The sequence below is a fragment of the Simochromis diagramma genome, unplaced genomic scaffold, assembly GCF_900408965.1.
Source record: "Simochromis diagramma unplaced genomic scaffold, fSimDia1.1 OVJJ01000304.1, whole genome shotgun sequence".
Classification (NCBI taxonomy): Eukaryota; Metazoa; Chordata; class Actinopteri; order Cichliformes; family Cichlidae; genus Simochromis; species Simochromis diagramma.
In genome coordinates this window covers 8,173,540-8,191,328 of record NW_024387030.1, presented here as the reverse complement: position 1 = coordinate 8,191,328, position 17,789 = coordinate 8,173,540, and the positions used below count along the sequence as shown (strand labels likewise).

Here is a 17,789-nt window from a genome sequence, read left to right as displayed (position 1 = left end):
GGAGAGGCCTGCCCTACATTTAAAGCTCAGATCAACAAGAGTCGGTGCCGATTTTCAAACAAGGAGACGTATGGATTTAACTCTTAACTCAACCAGGCCTCTCGCATAATCTGTGTGCGTTTGTGTGCAAGAAACATCTTTTAGTAGCTGCCACCTGACAGCTCGTCATGCGACTGTTTGTGGTACAAGTAATCAGCTGCGGTTCGCCTTTAATTCTGCTCAGCACAAAATAAAAACCTAAATCTCTCCGAGCAGCCCGATGAAGTTTTTATTATTTATGCCCAGCTACAGATGGTGCACAGAGGGCTGAAATGAAACCAGAAGTTCGGGGGCTTGTTTCCAGAGTTAAGACAAAAACACTCAATGTCACCAGTGGCATTTGTAACATAGAACTAATCCGACAGAAGAATCCAAGGGCGAGTCAGGAGATGCCAGTTTGGATGAGAGGCGGCAGCGAGTTACGGAAACAATGGAACAGAGGCGAGTGCAGATGTGACGTCACAACTACCGCTCTGTTCATACTGGAGAAAAAGCAGCGAGTGACTTTTTGTTGTTCGGTTTGTCCTTGTTAATATTTAAAGTGACCACAGTCGAGCTTTTTCGCCTTTTAAAGCCTTCAGAAAATGTAGATATTATTATGCAACGTCAATCTTATTCATGTAAATGCAGTGATTTTGGAGTCACATCCCTGGGAGGGCCTCAGAAACAAGAAACTGCATCATCTGAAGCTGAGATTGTACAGAAATAATGGTGAGGTGCACCTAAATGTTCACAAACACACCTTGGCTTTTAGGAATTGTAACAAATCACAGCTCAAAGCTCATTATTTGTATTAGAAGATAATCAGAAATATGCATTTTCAGTGACGCTTGGCAGCAATGTAAGCAACACATTTCATCTGTGGTTTACCAGGCAAACACGCAGTCACGGGCAGGCCCACAAATCAAATTAATGTACAGTGCTGTGAACACAGATCCCACAGGACACACATTCACACGGCACACACACGGCACACGTGCACCAATGAAGTTAGAGGACATGCACTCGCACACAGACACACACTGCACTTTCAAAACAACCAAAACAAAACAAGGAGCAACTCTGGTGATCTACAGCTCTGCCCTAAAGCAAAGTACACAAACCAAGTGTAGCAGAACGAGGAATTTCATTTTTCCCCCACTCTGGCGGGACCCTCACATGCAAACACATATGAACACACACTCACACACACACACACACACAGACAAAAGAGGTCCTGGGATGGCATGACGGGCAGAAAAACTGAGAAGGATGATGGGTAATGATGGGAAGAGGCGTCAAATAGTAGCAGGCAAAACCGTTTTTTTGGGGGATCGGTAAAAGTTAGCTCAGTGTGTGTGTGTGCATGGGCGTGTGTGAGCAGAGACGGTCACAGTCAGCTGAAACTCCTCCCCCTAACTCAAAGAGGCAGTGCAGGATTTGCATTTTTCCCACAATTCAATTAACACGCTTGTCAGCCTCGCCTCTCCGTTCACATGCCTCCTTTGGCCATCTCTCGCTCGCACACACGCAAGCACGCACCCACAGACACACATCAGCTTCGTGAATAGATTATTCATAAATCCTAGCATGCAGAAAACGGTCGCATTTATTTGTTTGTTAACAAATAAAGGAGAGGGAATGCACACTGAGAGATGAGGAGCAGCTCCGGGTTCACATCCTGTCTGGACTTGTCATATTGAGGGACGTGAAAAGACAGTGCCGTTAATGGATGCAGAGAGAGAGGCTTCCCCTAGGGATGTCTCCTTCCCTCTCTCGCTCTCTGTCCTTCTCCATCTCTGAGGAAGGAAAGAAGATGTGAGGGAGGGCAAAAGATGAGAGGTGCGATCAAAGAATAGGGAATCATTGGGTATTAAAAGAAAGACAAGAAACTCAGTGTTGATATGTAGCGAGAGACCAGACAACGGAGACAAGGCCAAACCTCATTTAGGAACCAGAAATAAGCCACAGATGCGCTGACTTTGCCGCGGGGCTGGCTAATGACTCCAGCGAGCCTCTTGTCTGATTAATAGACTGTAATCCCATTCTCATGGATAGCATACCATAGCATTCCGCAGCACCACTCATTAACCACTATAGAAATGCTCACTAATCAGCCAGTCGCTTTTAGCTAGCAAAACTAATGCTAGGCTAGGATAATCAATAGGCGGTAATCCTGTTGGCGGAGCTGCTGCAGCGTAACACCCCTTATTACCAGCCATAGAAATGTCTGCTAATCATTCACCGCACGGTTATTTGTCCACAGGGCCGCAGAATCACTTCGGTGGCGGTGGCGAGGGTTGACATTTGACAGTCGGCAACAGAGGGTGGAAGAAAAGGAGTGACACACAGAGCGGTAGGGGCTGTGTAATGATTAAGAAACACATCACTCTTGCTTTTCTGTCCCGCGCTCATGCTCTCTCTGTCTGTGTGTCTGTCGTCCGTCTTCAGCATACATCCATACTGGTCTGGTAAGACTCTGCTCTATGTTACTGTCATTCAAGTTCAATCAATCAATGACAAAAAAACACCCAACCTATCTAATCCATAGCACTCAATCAATAATGAAGTCTTGCAGGCAGGGTAATGATAACCTTTCACATACCATCAATGGAGACGATGTTTAGCAATCCCTCTACTTCTCCTGCCTTTACAATCCACTGAGGTGAAACAGCTGCGGCCAATCAATTACGTGCAACGGCCTCAACTCGGCTTCACTGTACTGGTTTGATTTCTGTGCCGGTTCATGTTGACTTTAAGGTCGATTCTGTAATACCCAACGTCAACAGTTTGGTTCTAATCAGACATTTGCATCCCTGATCAACCAAAGCCAACCTTTCGTTTGCTGCAAAACGTCTGCAGATGGTCTCCGTGGCACGGAGTCAAACTAAAACTCTGCGTATGTGTGTAGTGATGAGGCCCAACAGAGGTATTGGCATATTCTATTGAGCTAAAGTCTCAGCTCTGAATCCTGAAGCTGTGTTATGCGTTGACGCAATGACCTGAGAATGAACCTGAGCTGAACTCCTGAAGTCAACGCGAAGCAGCAGTGAAGCACAGACCTGTCAATTCTACGTTACCAAAGGAGAAAACAGATACAGAGTCCATCTCAACTTTTTCTAACAGTAGAGAAATAACCATTTTATTTGAGGACATCTTGAAACAGCATTCAACTAAACAGACTACAAAGAATCAAAACCTTTACTTAACTTTTAAAAATCCCCAAAACAAAACTATTTGCTGTATGATAACAAATGATTATCATTTTTCCCAATGCAAGATAAAGCTAAATGACGAACTAGTAGTGCAGTGTTTACCGATCCACCTGACATTATCCACTGTCCTGTCAAAGTCTCAAATAGGCTGTGAGCAACGAGTTGATATTTGAAGCTTTTGGCACGTCTGTGGTGGCTTCATTATTCAACTCCACACTAAAGCATTTTAAGCTTTAAAAAGAAAACTTTAAATAAAACAGGTTGAGCAGCAAGAACTTTGGATTATCGGCCTGGTGGCAGCTTGTACAGATATACAACCTATAACAAAGCTTCTTTCGGTATGGTCCTGCAAACGTGCATGGAGAAGGGTCTTCGCCCAGTCCTCTAAAATCCTAACTGTGCATTTCTGGAAGTTGATGATGCATCGGTCTGTCGAAAGATGGACTGCAAACGTGCTATCCCTGCTGAACCACAAATTCTGCTTTATTCCTAAGGGGTCGCCGTAGTGGATGGATCTGCATATTTAATTTGCCATGGATTTTTACACTGGATGCCCTTCCTGTCGCCTCCTACAGCAAGTGTTTGATATTTTACTTAATTACCAAACAGGTCATAACAACTGTCATTGATCAATTGTGTGTCCTTTGAAAACTCCATTAATCTACTAATGTTCCCACGACTAAATGTAAACATCCATCCAGACACTTATCACTGCATGTCCACTGTACAAACAAGATATTCATCAGGTAAAGTAAAGCAGCTACTGGTATTATTCATGAGAGATAAACCCAATCAGAGCCTGGTTTCTAGGAAGATAAGCAGGCTTGCCTGAGAAGAAAAGGGGATTTGAGTTCATGAAGGGAATAACTGGCTGGACTGATCTGGGAATGTTTGTCGGGAATACTATAACCGCAGCCACAGGATGAACGGACGTAACCGGCTTTGGTGTGCCTGGCCGCCAGCGCTTAAACCCAGCTAATCTGATTGGATTAACACTGACCTGCCTGACTACACATGAGCGCGTGCATGTGCTCGCATAGACAAACACACACACACACATATGATATGCCAATCAGCCGTGGCTGCCTCTGCAAAGTTAATCTGGATGCTGGGTTGCACTGGCATCATGCTGGGCTACCACATGCATCCGCTCTCACGCCACACACACACACACACACACACACACACACACACACACCCATCTTAGGGTGCAGTGATTTGTGCTGTGAATCTGAAACAGACCTATTGAAAGAAGAGTAATGCCCAGTGCTTGACAACCGTGCTAATTGACTAGCCCCCTCCCCAGCAATGAAACTAAACGTTTTCACCCCTCCATCCTTTATCTTTCCAATCATTCCCTGACAGCTCTCCTCTTGTCCCACACTCATTCCATCCTCTTCCTCATACTGCTCTTCATCGCCGCCATCTCTTCTTCTGTTCCCCCCTGCCATCGTCCCCTCCCCTCCCTCATACATGTAATCATTCATTAGAACCAAGGCAGTTGTCCATTAGGCAAAGCAGCCATTTTGGAAATTGCAGCAAATCTTCCATGAAAAGACATTTCCTCTAATGCAGTAGTCACGCTCGGGGGGAGAGCGAGAGAACGATGGCAAAGGAAGGAAAGAAAGACAACGGGCCCGAGATGGATGGAAAAGTGAAAGAGAGACAGCAAGAGAGCCCCCAGCCATAAAGCCACCAAGCAGAAAGCAAGCCTGCTGTTTGATTAGAGTGACACCGTCATGTGGACGGAAGGAGGGAGGAAAGGATGGAAGGAGAGGGAGGGAGGGAAAGTGTTCTAGAGACAAGCCAAGGGGGGCTGAAGAGGAGGTGGGGGAGAAAGAAACAGGGAGCGATTTGAAAGAGGACTGAGACTAAGGCAGTAAAATTAGCCCCATCACTTTGCTTACTAAGACACTCTTTGACATGCCAGGATTAAAAAAAAAAAAAAAAAAGAAAAACAGGCACACACAGTTATGAGATGTGTGTATACACACACACACACACACACACACACACACACACACACACACACACACACACACACACACACACACACACACACACACACACACACACACACACACACACACACTTCTAGAGGACAGATGGTTTCCCCCATTTGAAAGTGGTGCTTTAATTTGAGTAAAGTGATAGGAACCTCCTTAACCAATTAGAAGCGCCATATCTTAAGCATTGCATTTGACTGTTTGTTTCACACACTTATTAGTGGACGTGTGTGAGCGCGAGATAGTGTGTCCCATGGGATCAGTGGGGAACATTAAAACTGGTATAAGGAGTGGGAAGATGACAAATCCACTCTCAGTGGCGCTCTGCTGAGTAAGTGAGTTACTTTCTCCCACAATGCCACTGTTCATATCGATCTCATCTAATCACCAATCAAAGCCAGACCTGTCTCCCCCATTACCAACTATTCATCACGCCGCTGCTTGCTCCTTTTAATGCGCTTTGCTCTGGAGCTGCCACATTTATCTCCACACCAAACTATGTCCAATCAACTGTTTTATTTTCTTCAAAAAAAAAAAATTAGGATTCACTGTATTTAAAAAAAAAAAAAGAAAAAAGAAACCATACTTTAAAAACGCTGAAGAAAGTAGATAAAGCTGCTGTTACGCTCTCTTCAAGTGGAAATATTCAGAAGAAATGGTGCAACAGACTCATCTGTTCAATCAATAACTAATCCAGCCATAACAACTGGGCTTGGAAAGCGTTACAGCATCAATACAAAACAGCTCCCAAATCCACAAATGTTTTGGAAATCTCATAAGGGTAATTATGATGCTCTCTAGCCCTTATTAAAAGGGCAACATGCCCCCATATAAACATAATTAGAAACAGTTAATAAATTAGGCAACTGTCAAATATCACAGAATTTTATTAATGGATGCACTTGTTTGGACAAAAACGTATTGATACTTCTTTCACAAAAGGCTTGAAAGTAGTTTTTGGTTTTTTGCTGGTATGCTTAATCAGCAGAACAAAACAAGCAAAGACACATTTCTTTGATTTCATCATCACGTTAAAGAAGTTCCCAAAGTCAAGAGTCCTACAGCCTACTTAAAAACCTGAAAATCCCATGGAACCCACCCAATCTGTGATTGTGATGCGTTTCCTTGAAATTTTTATTTAAAACAAACAAACAGAAACAGGCTCTTGGCTATAAATTGCTAATGCTACCAAGTCATATGCAAACTGCTGAGCCCAATGAATGACCCACCTGCCACTTTGACACAAACTTCAATACAAAAGCAGTAATGAGTACTACCACAGACTAACCACCTCATATTACCAGTTTTATTTAACGTTTGACATCAATACACAAATTTAAATAAATATGGAACTGTACATACTTGAGTAATCTCAAACTGAATTTCTATTAGTAATTTGCCCCACATGCAATACTTTTGTGGCCCACCAGGGGGCCCCGCCCGCAATTTGGGAATCACTGCATCAAAGCATAAATCAATTAAAATGGGATAAAAAATAATCAAAAAATTAAAACAATGTAAGAATGAAACATTTCATTAATGATAATTACATATTATATGAGTCTTAATTTCACTCCAGCTCAGTGTGTGCATCTGCTCTGCTTTACTGTCATTTCTCTCCTCTGCTCTCTGTTTCACCATGTGACTGAGCGACGAGTAAAAGCTTTAAAACACTTTAGCTCCACTTAAACCCAAAGACAACCCCAGCGTCCGAAAGTCAGCCCTAAAGTCTCCTAGTCATCATTATTATTTCTTAATATGCATCCCACATGAAGCTAGTAGCAAGAGACAACGCTGCAAGAAGCTCTGCTGGTAGAGAAGCCAATCCTGACCACGACCCTGGTGGCTCTCCTGCTGATGTCATTACAGCTGCAACCCCACCGATAAGCTTCCTCAACCCTCCCATCCACTTCTGGAGACAGTTAACCTCGGGGAAACACTGCAAGGCTAACCCTGGTAGCCTGCTACACGGATGAAAAGGACTGGTGTGCTGCCAAAACACTGTGGGAAAAAGCTCATCGATTTTCATTAAGGGCGTGTGAACATAAAGACATAGACATGAAATAGATGTTTGGCTTACATTAAAACTCAGGAAATATCCATATCATACAGAGCACAGCATACCAAGCAAAGCCAAACTGAATGAGTTTGGGATGTATTCACATACCCTTACAGTAGTAGTAGTGGTAGCCATCTTTAGTGACTTGTCCACTATTAAATCTTAAATATGTTTGTTTGTCTGGACTTTATTCAGGTTTTCATGCAGATATATATTTTTGTTGACAGCCAGGTGGTGTATTTATGTGCCTCAATCCAGCTGATGGAAATGGTCCTAATTCACATTTTATTTTTGCAGCATTTGAGCCGTTTGTGTAAAATCCACTCGACAGCTGTATGAGCGCACAGCTGCGGAGAGAGGGATGCTGGATCTGTCAGCACAACAACTGCTCCTGCTACATAGGTTTGTTTTAAATAATCATTTTCCGTTTCACACAGACATAGATTCACTCAAACCCACTTCCTCAAACATAAACGCACTACGAATATACGCAGTTGATCGGAAAGCTGCGGGTTGGGGGGGACACCGAGAAATGCCACACTGACACCTTTAAATTCACGCTTTAACTCGCCTTTGCACGACAATGCCCTCAAGATAAATGCTCCCAGCATTAGAAGAGTGGCACAAGAGGACCGAACAATGAGGACAGAGGCCAGAAAAAGAGGCAATGAGGGAGAAAAAGGAACAAACAGAGCCGTGACAGAGAGAGAAACAGAGAGCGCTTCTTGTTTCTTTGCAGTTATTCACTTCTCTTCTTTGTGAAAGTTGCGCTGTACACAGCTTGGAGCGGCACGGTTTCCTTTAGGTTGTTTTTACCCTTGCAGTGCCTTGTTTTTCCTGCCCCGAGTGCTCAGACAGTCGATTACACCCGGGCCAAGCGATCGTCTGTCATCTGTGCTCTCACCCGTGCATATTTACTCTCATCTTCTCTGCCTTCTTGTCTCGTTCTTTTCCTGTGGCCTCTTCAGGTGCGCGCGGGCTCAGAAACTGTTCACAAAGTGATGAAAGGCAGTTTATCCTGCATCCACTGTGATATCTCAGCCCTCCATGCAGAATGGCCGAACACGTTATCACCTCTGCCCCAGGGAAACCACAGGAGTCAGGACAGACGCCAGTAGCAAATACCACTGCTAGTGTGTGTATGTGTGTGTGTGTATGCGCGTCCCAGTGGTAATAATCACCCGGATTAGAGCGGAGCCAAACCCCCGCAGGGTCCCCCGATCTCCCTCCCCCTCTACCAGCCAAGCCCAGCCCAGCCTGCAGCACTGATCCCCCAGTCTGAGCAGCCATGGGAAGCAGAGCAGCCGGCCTGACATCTCCACCACGCCTGGATGCCAGACAGACAAATTTCCACAATTTCTAATCCCTCTTTGTCCTATTGATCATCCATAGCCAAAATAAAATATTGAACAAGCTCAGACAACACAAAGACACATAACCCATTCAACAAGCGTACCCTTTAACCACAGGGGTGCAGTGAAATGGAAGTTGATACAGCCGTCAATATGTCTGGGTGAGGGATGCAATATGTGGGCAACAACAATGGGGAAGGCGTGGAGAAGAAATGGGTTATAACTTAATAAGAATGCGCATTGTGTCTGGGTACCTCGCAGTCAAAGCGAGGGATTATTACTGAGCGGAAATGTTGCCTGGATGTATTACAGCCCTCCTGAAATAAATTCAGCCAAATCTCAGTGTACGATTCAGTGGGAGGGCACCCTGATACTGGCACCGATCAACAATTGTCAGAGATGCTGCTGAGCTCCTGTGGCATTTCGTGACAGTGTAGTGTTGAAATGTCAATCAACATTTGTCTCTCAGCATCTATTCTCGACCTGCAGATAGATGACTTTATGAAAATTATATGGTAATGCTGTCCCATGCAGAGAACAACACATCCGTGAAGAAGCTGTGGGGATTTTCATGCGTTTGTTACATTCGTTTATGAGACTATAACACCTTTATATTACCCTCTGTTGTGCTTTATCTTCTCTGGGATCACAATAACAATCCTGTGATTAAAAAAGAAAAAAAAAAAACCTGCTCCAGGTGGACTTTTGATATTTTTATGAGGAGAGATGAGCTTTAAACCAGTGACTATTATGCCTTTTAAAATGTCTCCAGGGGAATGAGGTAAAATATGTCATAAGCAGAAAGAAGCTGCTAAGAACTGAAAGGCAGTTTGACTGAGTGACATAAGTTTATTTATCAACTGTAAGTTTTTACGAGCTTTCAGTGACCTTATTGTACCTCCAGTGGAGAAGAGCTCTAAAGTTTCAGACAAACAAAATCCTCCGCAGTTTGGGGGATTAGAACCTAAACCACACTTTGTGTCTTTTCCATAGTCTACAGTAGCCTGACTACACCAAACACCTCCCAGTCTCACCTCAGGGATTTCTGCTTGTTCTCCTTCTTGTTGAGGACCCCCGGCACACAGTTGGTGAGCTCCGTCCAGTCTGCGTGCAAACCGCAGCTCCAGCCGGTGGAGAACCGAGAGAACAGCCAGGTCTCCTTGCGGTTCGGCCGGTAGCAGGTACACTTCTTCTGGCCCGGTCTGCAGTCGCAGGGGACCTCCAGACGGACATTCTGCACCAGGTGCCTACCGAAGGTAGTCCCCCCGGTCTTCTGGATGTGCAAAAACACGATCACGTCCTCCCCTTTAATTTGGAAATCAATCGTCCTCTCCAGGTCCCTAACGGGGAAGTAGTATTTCTTAACGTAGTGGGGGTCCGGAGTGGGGAAGATGTCCCCCTCGTCTTCTTCCGTGAAATAACCGTGCGGGGAGCCGAAATTGATCACCCCGGGGGCCACGTACTGATAGAGAATCAGCATAAAACACACGGATCCGACGACGATCAACAAGAATTTGCTGCTCCTCTCGACCATGATCCTTCCCAGTGCGGTCCCTACAGCACGCTACCATTTCCCAGTCAAGCCGGCAACGGGGAGCAGGGCGCTCGGCTTCTTCATTTTTGCTTTCCCCCCTCCGAGAAGGAATCGTTTTCGGGGCTCAACAGTGGCTCATTCCGCTTCGAGGCGACCGGCGAAGTTGGCTCATGGCTCACCGCGACCGTTCAACACCGTGAAAGACGCATCGTAACTCGCTCGGAGAGCCCCTCGGAGCCGACCCGCTCCCGTTTCACTTTACTTTGGTGTCCAGTCAACACAACAGGCTCACTGCATCACAGTGGAGCTATGTACCCAGGATGCAGCGCGAAACCTACCTTTCAACCTCTCTCACTCCCTCTCTCTTTCTCTGAAAATCTAGTGAAAGGAGAATCGCTTTAATTTGTTGGTTGACATGTAACGACCGCGGCATTTGCCAGCAGCCAATAGACAGCGAGATCGAGCGTTACAGTAACGAGCTGTAGTTAAATACTTTGTATTGGATTATTTTACAAACAGGGGGATTTGAATGAGTCATAGTGGTTATAATGTTGTATTCTGAGTTTATGTTTTCACTTTCAAAATACATTTGCTCTTTTACTTTTATTGTTTAAATCCTTCAGTTTTTGCTTTTTCTCATTAATATCAGCGTAGCTTTTAGACTTTTTTTCTCCTTAAATTATTCTAATGTGGAAGCCAAGATTTAAAGGAGTTCTGAGCAGACAGATAACTGAAAGTGAACTAAAAACTGGGTGTGGAAAAAAACATTAACACATAAATGGTAATAAAAATAAAACCTATAGTTTAAAAAAGTAATAGGAATTTCAAAGTAAAAAAAAAAAATATATATAAAAAAATATTAAGTGAAAATGAAAACATTTCAGACATTTTTTTTTTTTTTTTTACTGAACTGGAACTCAACTCTGGGAATTACTTGGAACTCAACTGATTTGAAAACAGAAACGAAACAGAAATCAATACCAAACTATAAATACCAAATTCTAAAATTAACTGATAGGACACTTTGTGCTGGCAGCACACTTACAGCATGTAGCCGACCCATGACTCCATAAACAAACGTAGCAAAATCCATCTGTCAAGTTGTGCTCAGAAAAAGTTCCAAACTGACCTTAGTGTGTTTTGTAAGTACATATTATTGTTTCACCAGGGACAACACACATTTATGTACATAAAAATACAAAAGAATAGAAGATGTAATGTAATGTAATGCCAGATTAAAGCAGAACTGCTAATCTACGTCTGTGGTTCCATGCCAGGTCACATGAAAATGTCATAATTAAGAAAGACATTCAACAAAAACTAACACAATAAAACACCATACAGAAAATGTCCTACCTCACCAGGACTGAGTTTTAGTTTTGTTTCAGAAAAAGGACTTCAAATAAAAATAAAAGAATTTTTATTTTAAACCTTTTTATACACACTCATCACAAATGGTAAATTTTTAGTAACTGCAGAGTGGTTTCGATATCTCTGGAGTTGAATTAGTCTGTACAGCACCTGTGATGAGCCTATGAATGCTGCAGTCTCAGGGGCTTTGGGGACCCGGCTCCTGTGGGTCTGTGTGGCATTTACTCTGCAGTAATTTGATTATTCACAGATCTGTTTGCTAATACCTTCCCCTAACAGAAAACAAAAGCTGGAGTGGATGGTCAGGATGTCCAAAAAACTCACTGAAAAGCCTTCAGCTAATCCAAAATGCTGCAGCAAGAGTACTGACAGGGACTAGAAAGAGAGAGCATATTTCTCCTGTTTTGGCTTCCCTTCATTGGCTTCCTGTTAAATCCAGAATTGAATTCAATATCCTGCTCCTCACATACAAGGTCTTAAATAATCAGGCCCCATCTTATCTTAATGTCCTTGTAGTACCATATCACCCTATTAGAGCACTTCGCTCTCACTCTGCAGGCCTACTTGTTGTTCCTAGAGTGTTTAAAAGTAGAATGGGAGGGAGAGCCTTCAGTTTTCAGGCCCCTCTTCTGTGGAACCAGCTTCCAGTTTGGATTCGGGAGACAGACACTATCTCTACTTTGAAGTTTAGGCTTAAAACTTTCCTTTTTGCTAAAGCATATAGTTAGGGTTGGACCAGGTGACCCTGAATCCTCCCTTAGTTATGCTGCAATAGACGTAGGCTGCCGGGGGATTCCCATGATGCATTGAGTTTTTCCCTTCCAGTCACCTTTCTCACTCACTATGTGTTAACAGACCTCTCTGCATTGAATCATATCTGTTATTAACCTCTGTCTCTCTTCCACAGCATGTCTTTTATCCTGTCTTCCTTCTCTCACCCCAACCGGTCGCAGCAGATGGCCCCGCCCCTCCCTGAGCCTGGTTCTGCCGGAGGTTTCTTCCTGTTAAAAGGGAGTTTTTCCTTCCCACTGTCGCCAAAGTGCTTGCTCATAGGGGCTCATATGATTGTTGGGTTTTTCTCTGTATCTATGAAGCGCCTTGAGGCGACTTTTGTTGTGATTTGGCGCTATATAAATAAAATTGAATTGAATTGAATTGGTCCTTAAACGGCCCCTGCATTTTTAATGAGTTTCAAAAGATCTGGCAAAAAGATGATGATTTTCTGAAAATATAGCCTTTTTTTATGTGTTTGTAAGAACACTACTTCTTACATTTTTAAAGACATTTTCTCAAAAAACACATTACTTATAAATCCACATTTTTATAGGCACATATTTTATTTAAAATCTTCTAACTTCCTTTTGTTGTTGTTATTTTTTTTCTCTGTTTTCATCTTTAGATTGGGGTAACCCAATATTGTGTTATTTTTCCTCTTGCTCTATAAATTAAGAATTTATATAAATATATTTAAAATAGCCTCGAAATCTCCATCACAAAGACACACTTCACACAGCCAGAAAAGCAGCATTAGGTACAAGTTTCTGTTGAGCAAAGCTCCCCTAGCTCATTTACTAGAAAGCACCGAATGCCCGACAACCATGAGATCAACCTTCCCCCGGTGCTTCACGTTGCTTCTCGCGTTGCTCCCGCTGGTGGTCAGTAAAGAGTCCTCCTGCCCGCTTTTCTTCGAGACAGCCTTCCAACTTGTCAGGCATATTTACGCGATTCCTCGGGGCGATTAATGTCGAACATGTTTTGACTGATCACATGTGCGAGTGGAAGAAAGAGGCATGTTTTAACAGCCAGGTGCTGCTTCATCACAGCTGACGGTGTGTTTTCTTTGCCCTCCCTGTGGTTTAGCTCGCAGGTTCTCACACATTTGTTATTGCAGATGTTTATTGTGGTAATGTGACAGAGCGAAATGAATGTGCCTTTAATCTCACCAAACTACCCGCCCTGATTCCCACATGTCTCTTAAATGAGGCTTAATCAGGAAGATCGGCCTCATCAGCAGACTGGGGTTGTGAAAACAGCAGTTTGTTGGCTGTGGGTAGTAAGCAAGTAAGGTATGAGGGTATGCTTTCACTTAGAGAGGTTTCGGTTGATGTTGAGTTACGCGTTGAGTCAGGCTGTAATTGGCCTCGTGGTTCTCCATGATTTGATTATGGAGAACCACTTATATAAATATTCTTTCATTTTCTTTCTTTTTTAGCTACTTTAAAGCTACCCCCCCCCCCCCACCCACACACAAAAGCTTTAATTGTTAAATATTCTTGGGTTTTACCGTTATTGATAACACGGTTCCCTCAGATTAATGAAAAAAATGCACAAAACAGACCGTGATTGGTATTAACACGTCTTACACTGTTCGTTCAAATCCCTTGAACATGTTGAAACATGGGCAGTTTTTATGACTCTCTTTTTTTCCTCACATTCAGTTAACTGGTAACACATAAACTAAATACATCAAAACCGAATGACTCTCAGATCTAAGTTAGGCAGATCAGAAGCACAGCCAGCAACAATTATAGCTTATTTTACTGCAGGGAAGCTCAGGTCAGGTGCACTGGCTGCTTGTCAGCAATGTCACAGGGAACTGCAGATGCAATCAATATGGCAGGGTTTTGTGGTTTGGTTGAAAACAGGCAATGTATATGAGGCGCTGTGGATTTTGTGCAACAAGTGTGCAAAACTCGCCACATTAGGAATCAGCAACTTTGTTTAAGCCCTGAAGATCTCAGATCAGCTATCTTGGATGTGTCGCTTCAATGTTCACAAACAGCCTCAGCCAAACCACAAAACCCAAGCAACTCTTACATTACCTAATCTTGTTTTTTTCCCCTTCAGTTTTTCTTAGAAAAAAAAAAGATATTAAAAAGGCTTAAAAATCTAACACGCCTTAAGCTGCAGGAACCCCAAAGAGATATTAACAGATTGGTTTTGATACAGATTCTCTTCACGTGTTATTCCAGAGGTTACATAGTCCATTTTAAACCTTCAGAGGGCAACTGCACTAATGTGTTATAATTGATCTAGCATGAGTAGAATGATTAAACGATTGATTCCTAATAAAGCTATGTGTTAGTCACAAACCCTTAACAATATTGTCCCTTATTAGAGTGTAGTTATTTGCTGTGTGAGCTATCTCAATAAAGGGACACCACTGCTAACAGACTCCAAACCACAAATGCCTTTGTTTGCCCGAGGAAAATCTGGCTCACATCTGAAAGTTGTCTGTGTAAATAGATTTGTGGTTTAAAGTCTGCGTCCAGGCATTCCTCTTGTTATTGGCAGCGCTTTTACAGGAGCCTTTCACCTTCTTGCCTTGTGCATGTAATTATACGCCTTCCTTTACAGCTTGTAAGCATTTCTTTTTAGATGTTTTCTATTATCATAATGGCATTTAATGATGCCAGTTTGGGCTTTAGAAACATAAAGCCGACATTATAAACAAAACAAAGCAAACATTTCGACTTATCAACTTCACTCAGCAAATAATGAAATAGCAGGAATTTGAACTGCTGATTATTTGGTCGATAAAACACCTAACGAAAATGTTTAAATAAGACAAAGAATGGCAGCAAATGCTACTTTGGGAAAGCTGCAAGAAAGCCATCATATGGAAAGGGCTGCAGACAAAACTGCCAGCAAAAAGAGTGACTGTGCCACGTCTATCACTGAAATAAACTGTAGAGAGACATTGACCTTTACCTGAAGAGTAAATTATGATCAAGACGTGAAATATGGGGGGAAAAACAAATCACAGATAGATGTGCACTTGGACGCATGTTCCTGAGAGATGCTGTACATGTGTTAGTGTCACATTGTCCATGTTAATCAAATATTAAAGCCTGAAATTTTTGATTAAAGTGGTCCTACTGCTCATTTTCTTATATATAAGACAAACTTGAATGCTATAATAATAATATTATTAATGTTGTCAGGGTATGTGCAAGTAATCCTTGTCTTCAGACTGCTCCAAATACTTTTTCTTGGATCTCTAGGATGTCAGTGAGTATGGAAATCCCTAATATGGTCATCTCAGGCACGCAGCTCTGGCTATGAGCTCATAAGCCCCACCCAACTGCTGTTCAAACCATCTGTTTATGAAAGGCAGCCAATCATAGCGAAGTTGGCTTAAAGGGAGCCAACGAAACCCAGTATATGAAAGCAAAGCTACTCCAGTACAGTCCAAGAATATCAAGTTGGAAAAAAACAGGAAAAGTCTGCTGTAAAATAAAGTTGCAAGAAATATGTTTATTTATTTTTTTATTTTCTTCTTTCATCCCCATCTGGTCATATGCAGCACAAAACTCTTCTGTCATCCCGTACACATCCCCGACATCTCCCCTGAGCCCTGTGGAAGCCACATGTGCCTCTTCACAACTTCACCAAACTCCTGAATCTGCAGGCACATCACGTGAGTTCACTACGCCCGCTGCATGATAAGCACTCCTGCTTGGCTCCGTCTTGGACTGTTTGCACCTTGACAAGCAAAGGCATTTTTTCCTGAGATTATCCCAGCATGTCTGGATCTGAGTGTGTGAGGGTGAGCCAGCACGAGCGAGCCAGTCTCCCGTCTTGAATAATTCAGCCCGCTTATTTACATGTGCTTTACTTACAGTGAAGCAGCATCCGCCTGTCACACCGCTGTTAAACACACTCGTGATTATGAGTTCTGCCTCGCCCCTGGCATTACCCAGTTGTATTAAATACTGGGAGAGTCTATATATGTGTGTCTGGCTGAGAGAGAGAGCGCAAGTGAGCATATTAATACTGTGTGTTTGGCAGTGTTAACTTGTGTGTGTGTTCTGCTCCCGCCATGCACAGTGCCATTACGAGCAGCGTTACTTAAAGAAGATGGATGTCACTGAGTGTGTTGCCCTCTGGCTTGGGTATAGAGATATGACAGTCTGTTTATCATGAGAACCAGTTTATTGTTGCCTTTGCATAATGTTGCTGTTTAGATGGATATTTCCATGCTGTTTCCAGAGGCTTTGACTTGTGGATTATGTCCCGCTTCAGTGTCCATGCACACATCGAGTCTCTCTATTTCTCTTGTACAAATGCATTATATTAATGTGTCTAAGCCATAATGTATAGATGAGATTTATTTTGTGATAATGAAGTGAGAGCCACGTATTTTACAGGGTGGCTACAGATCCTTAAAAAGCATGAACTCTCTTAAATGCATAATTTTAAAAAGCGTTAAAAGCATGAAATTGTTTCCAATTGTCTTAATTGTTTTGTACACAATGTTGCTTTTAGATACTTAAACCTTATTTTTTTGTGTGTGCAAGTAGTTATTGTTTAGTTAGCCCAAGAATACCACTAGTGGAAGCCTTGACGTAATGATGAAGTTAAAGGCTCTGCTAGCCGGCCTGCTAGTTAGATCCAGTAATGAGGAGACGTGAGCTTAATGCTAAATGTCTTGATTGGAATAAATGTTATTTCAATAAGGAGAGGTCATTAGAAGGAACTGAACGTGATTTATTGATATACAGAATTCAATTTAGCTACTTGGCAATTAGACTCCGATGGCCCATCGCAGCAGAACGGAATCCCAGTGGTGATAGGATTTAGGGCAGGACCCCCCTCCAGAGTCTAGGCGCTGGTGGCGGTGAAGATAAAGAGGGGGAGGAGGTGCGTTCCATGAAGGCGTCTGCAACGGAGAATGACAAATGAGCAGTGAGATTTAAAGTACGCAGAGTGATTAACTTAAAGAAGGCAGGCAGAAAGATGATTGGACTAGAGCAGGGATGTCAAACTCATTTTACATTGTGGGCCACATGCAGCCCACTTTGACTTTAAGTGGGCCAGGCCAGTGAAACTCCCCGATCTGTCAGGATAAAGATGTTAAACTACACATTGAATCCCTGAGATATATTCATACAAAAAACAGGGGTGCATTTTTTTGTTTTTTGTTTTACTGTGGAACCAATATATTAAAATAATTCTATTTATCTATACAGAGTTGTGTTTTCTTGTTTTTGTAACATGTGGTCTAATAAATGTGTTTAGCAATATACATATGTTACATATGTGCAGGCATACTTACGTACAAGCAACAATTTTAATACTAGCCCAAACTTTTTGGTGCAGACATTTAAAATGAACCATAGAAGAAGGCAGCTTGTTCCACATTTTTTGATGCTACAACCTCAAAAGCCTGGATTTTGATATAGCACCATGGAGTAGTTAAAATGCCCTGATCAGTTCACTGGTGATCCATTG

General features: G+C 42.7%; 1 protein-coding gene across 1 annotated transcript in view; it reads right to left on the bottom strand.

The window, feature by feature from the left end:
- Positions 1–10,521, bottom strand: part of hs6st1a (heparan sulfate 6-O-sulfotransferase 1a) — a 59,293-nt gene extending 48,772 nt beyond the window's left edge. Inside the window, exon 1 of the mRNA XM_040042661.1 lies at positions 9,685–10,521. Within this exon, the coding sequence (XP_039898595.1) occupies positions 9,685–10,184 (500 nt within the window). The 5' untranslated portion in view covers positions 10,185–10,521. The remainder of the gene's footprint in view (positions 1–9,684) is intronic.
- Positions 10,522–17,789: the final 7,268 nt, after the last annotated feature.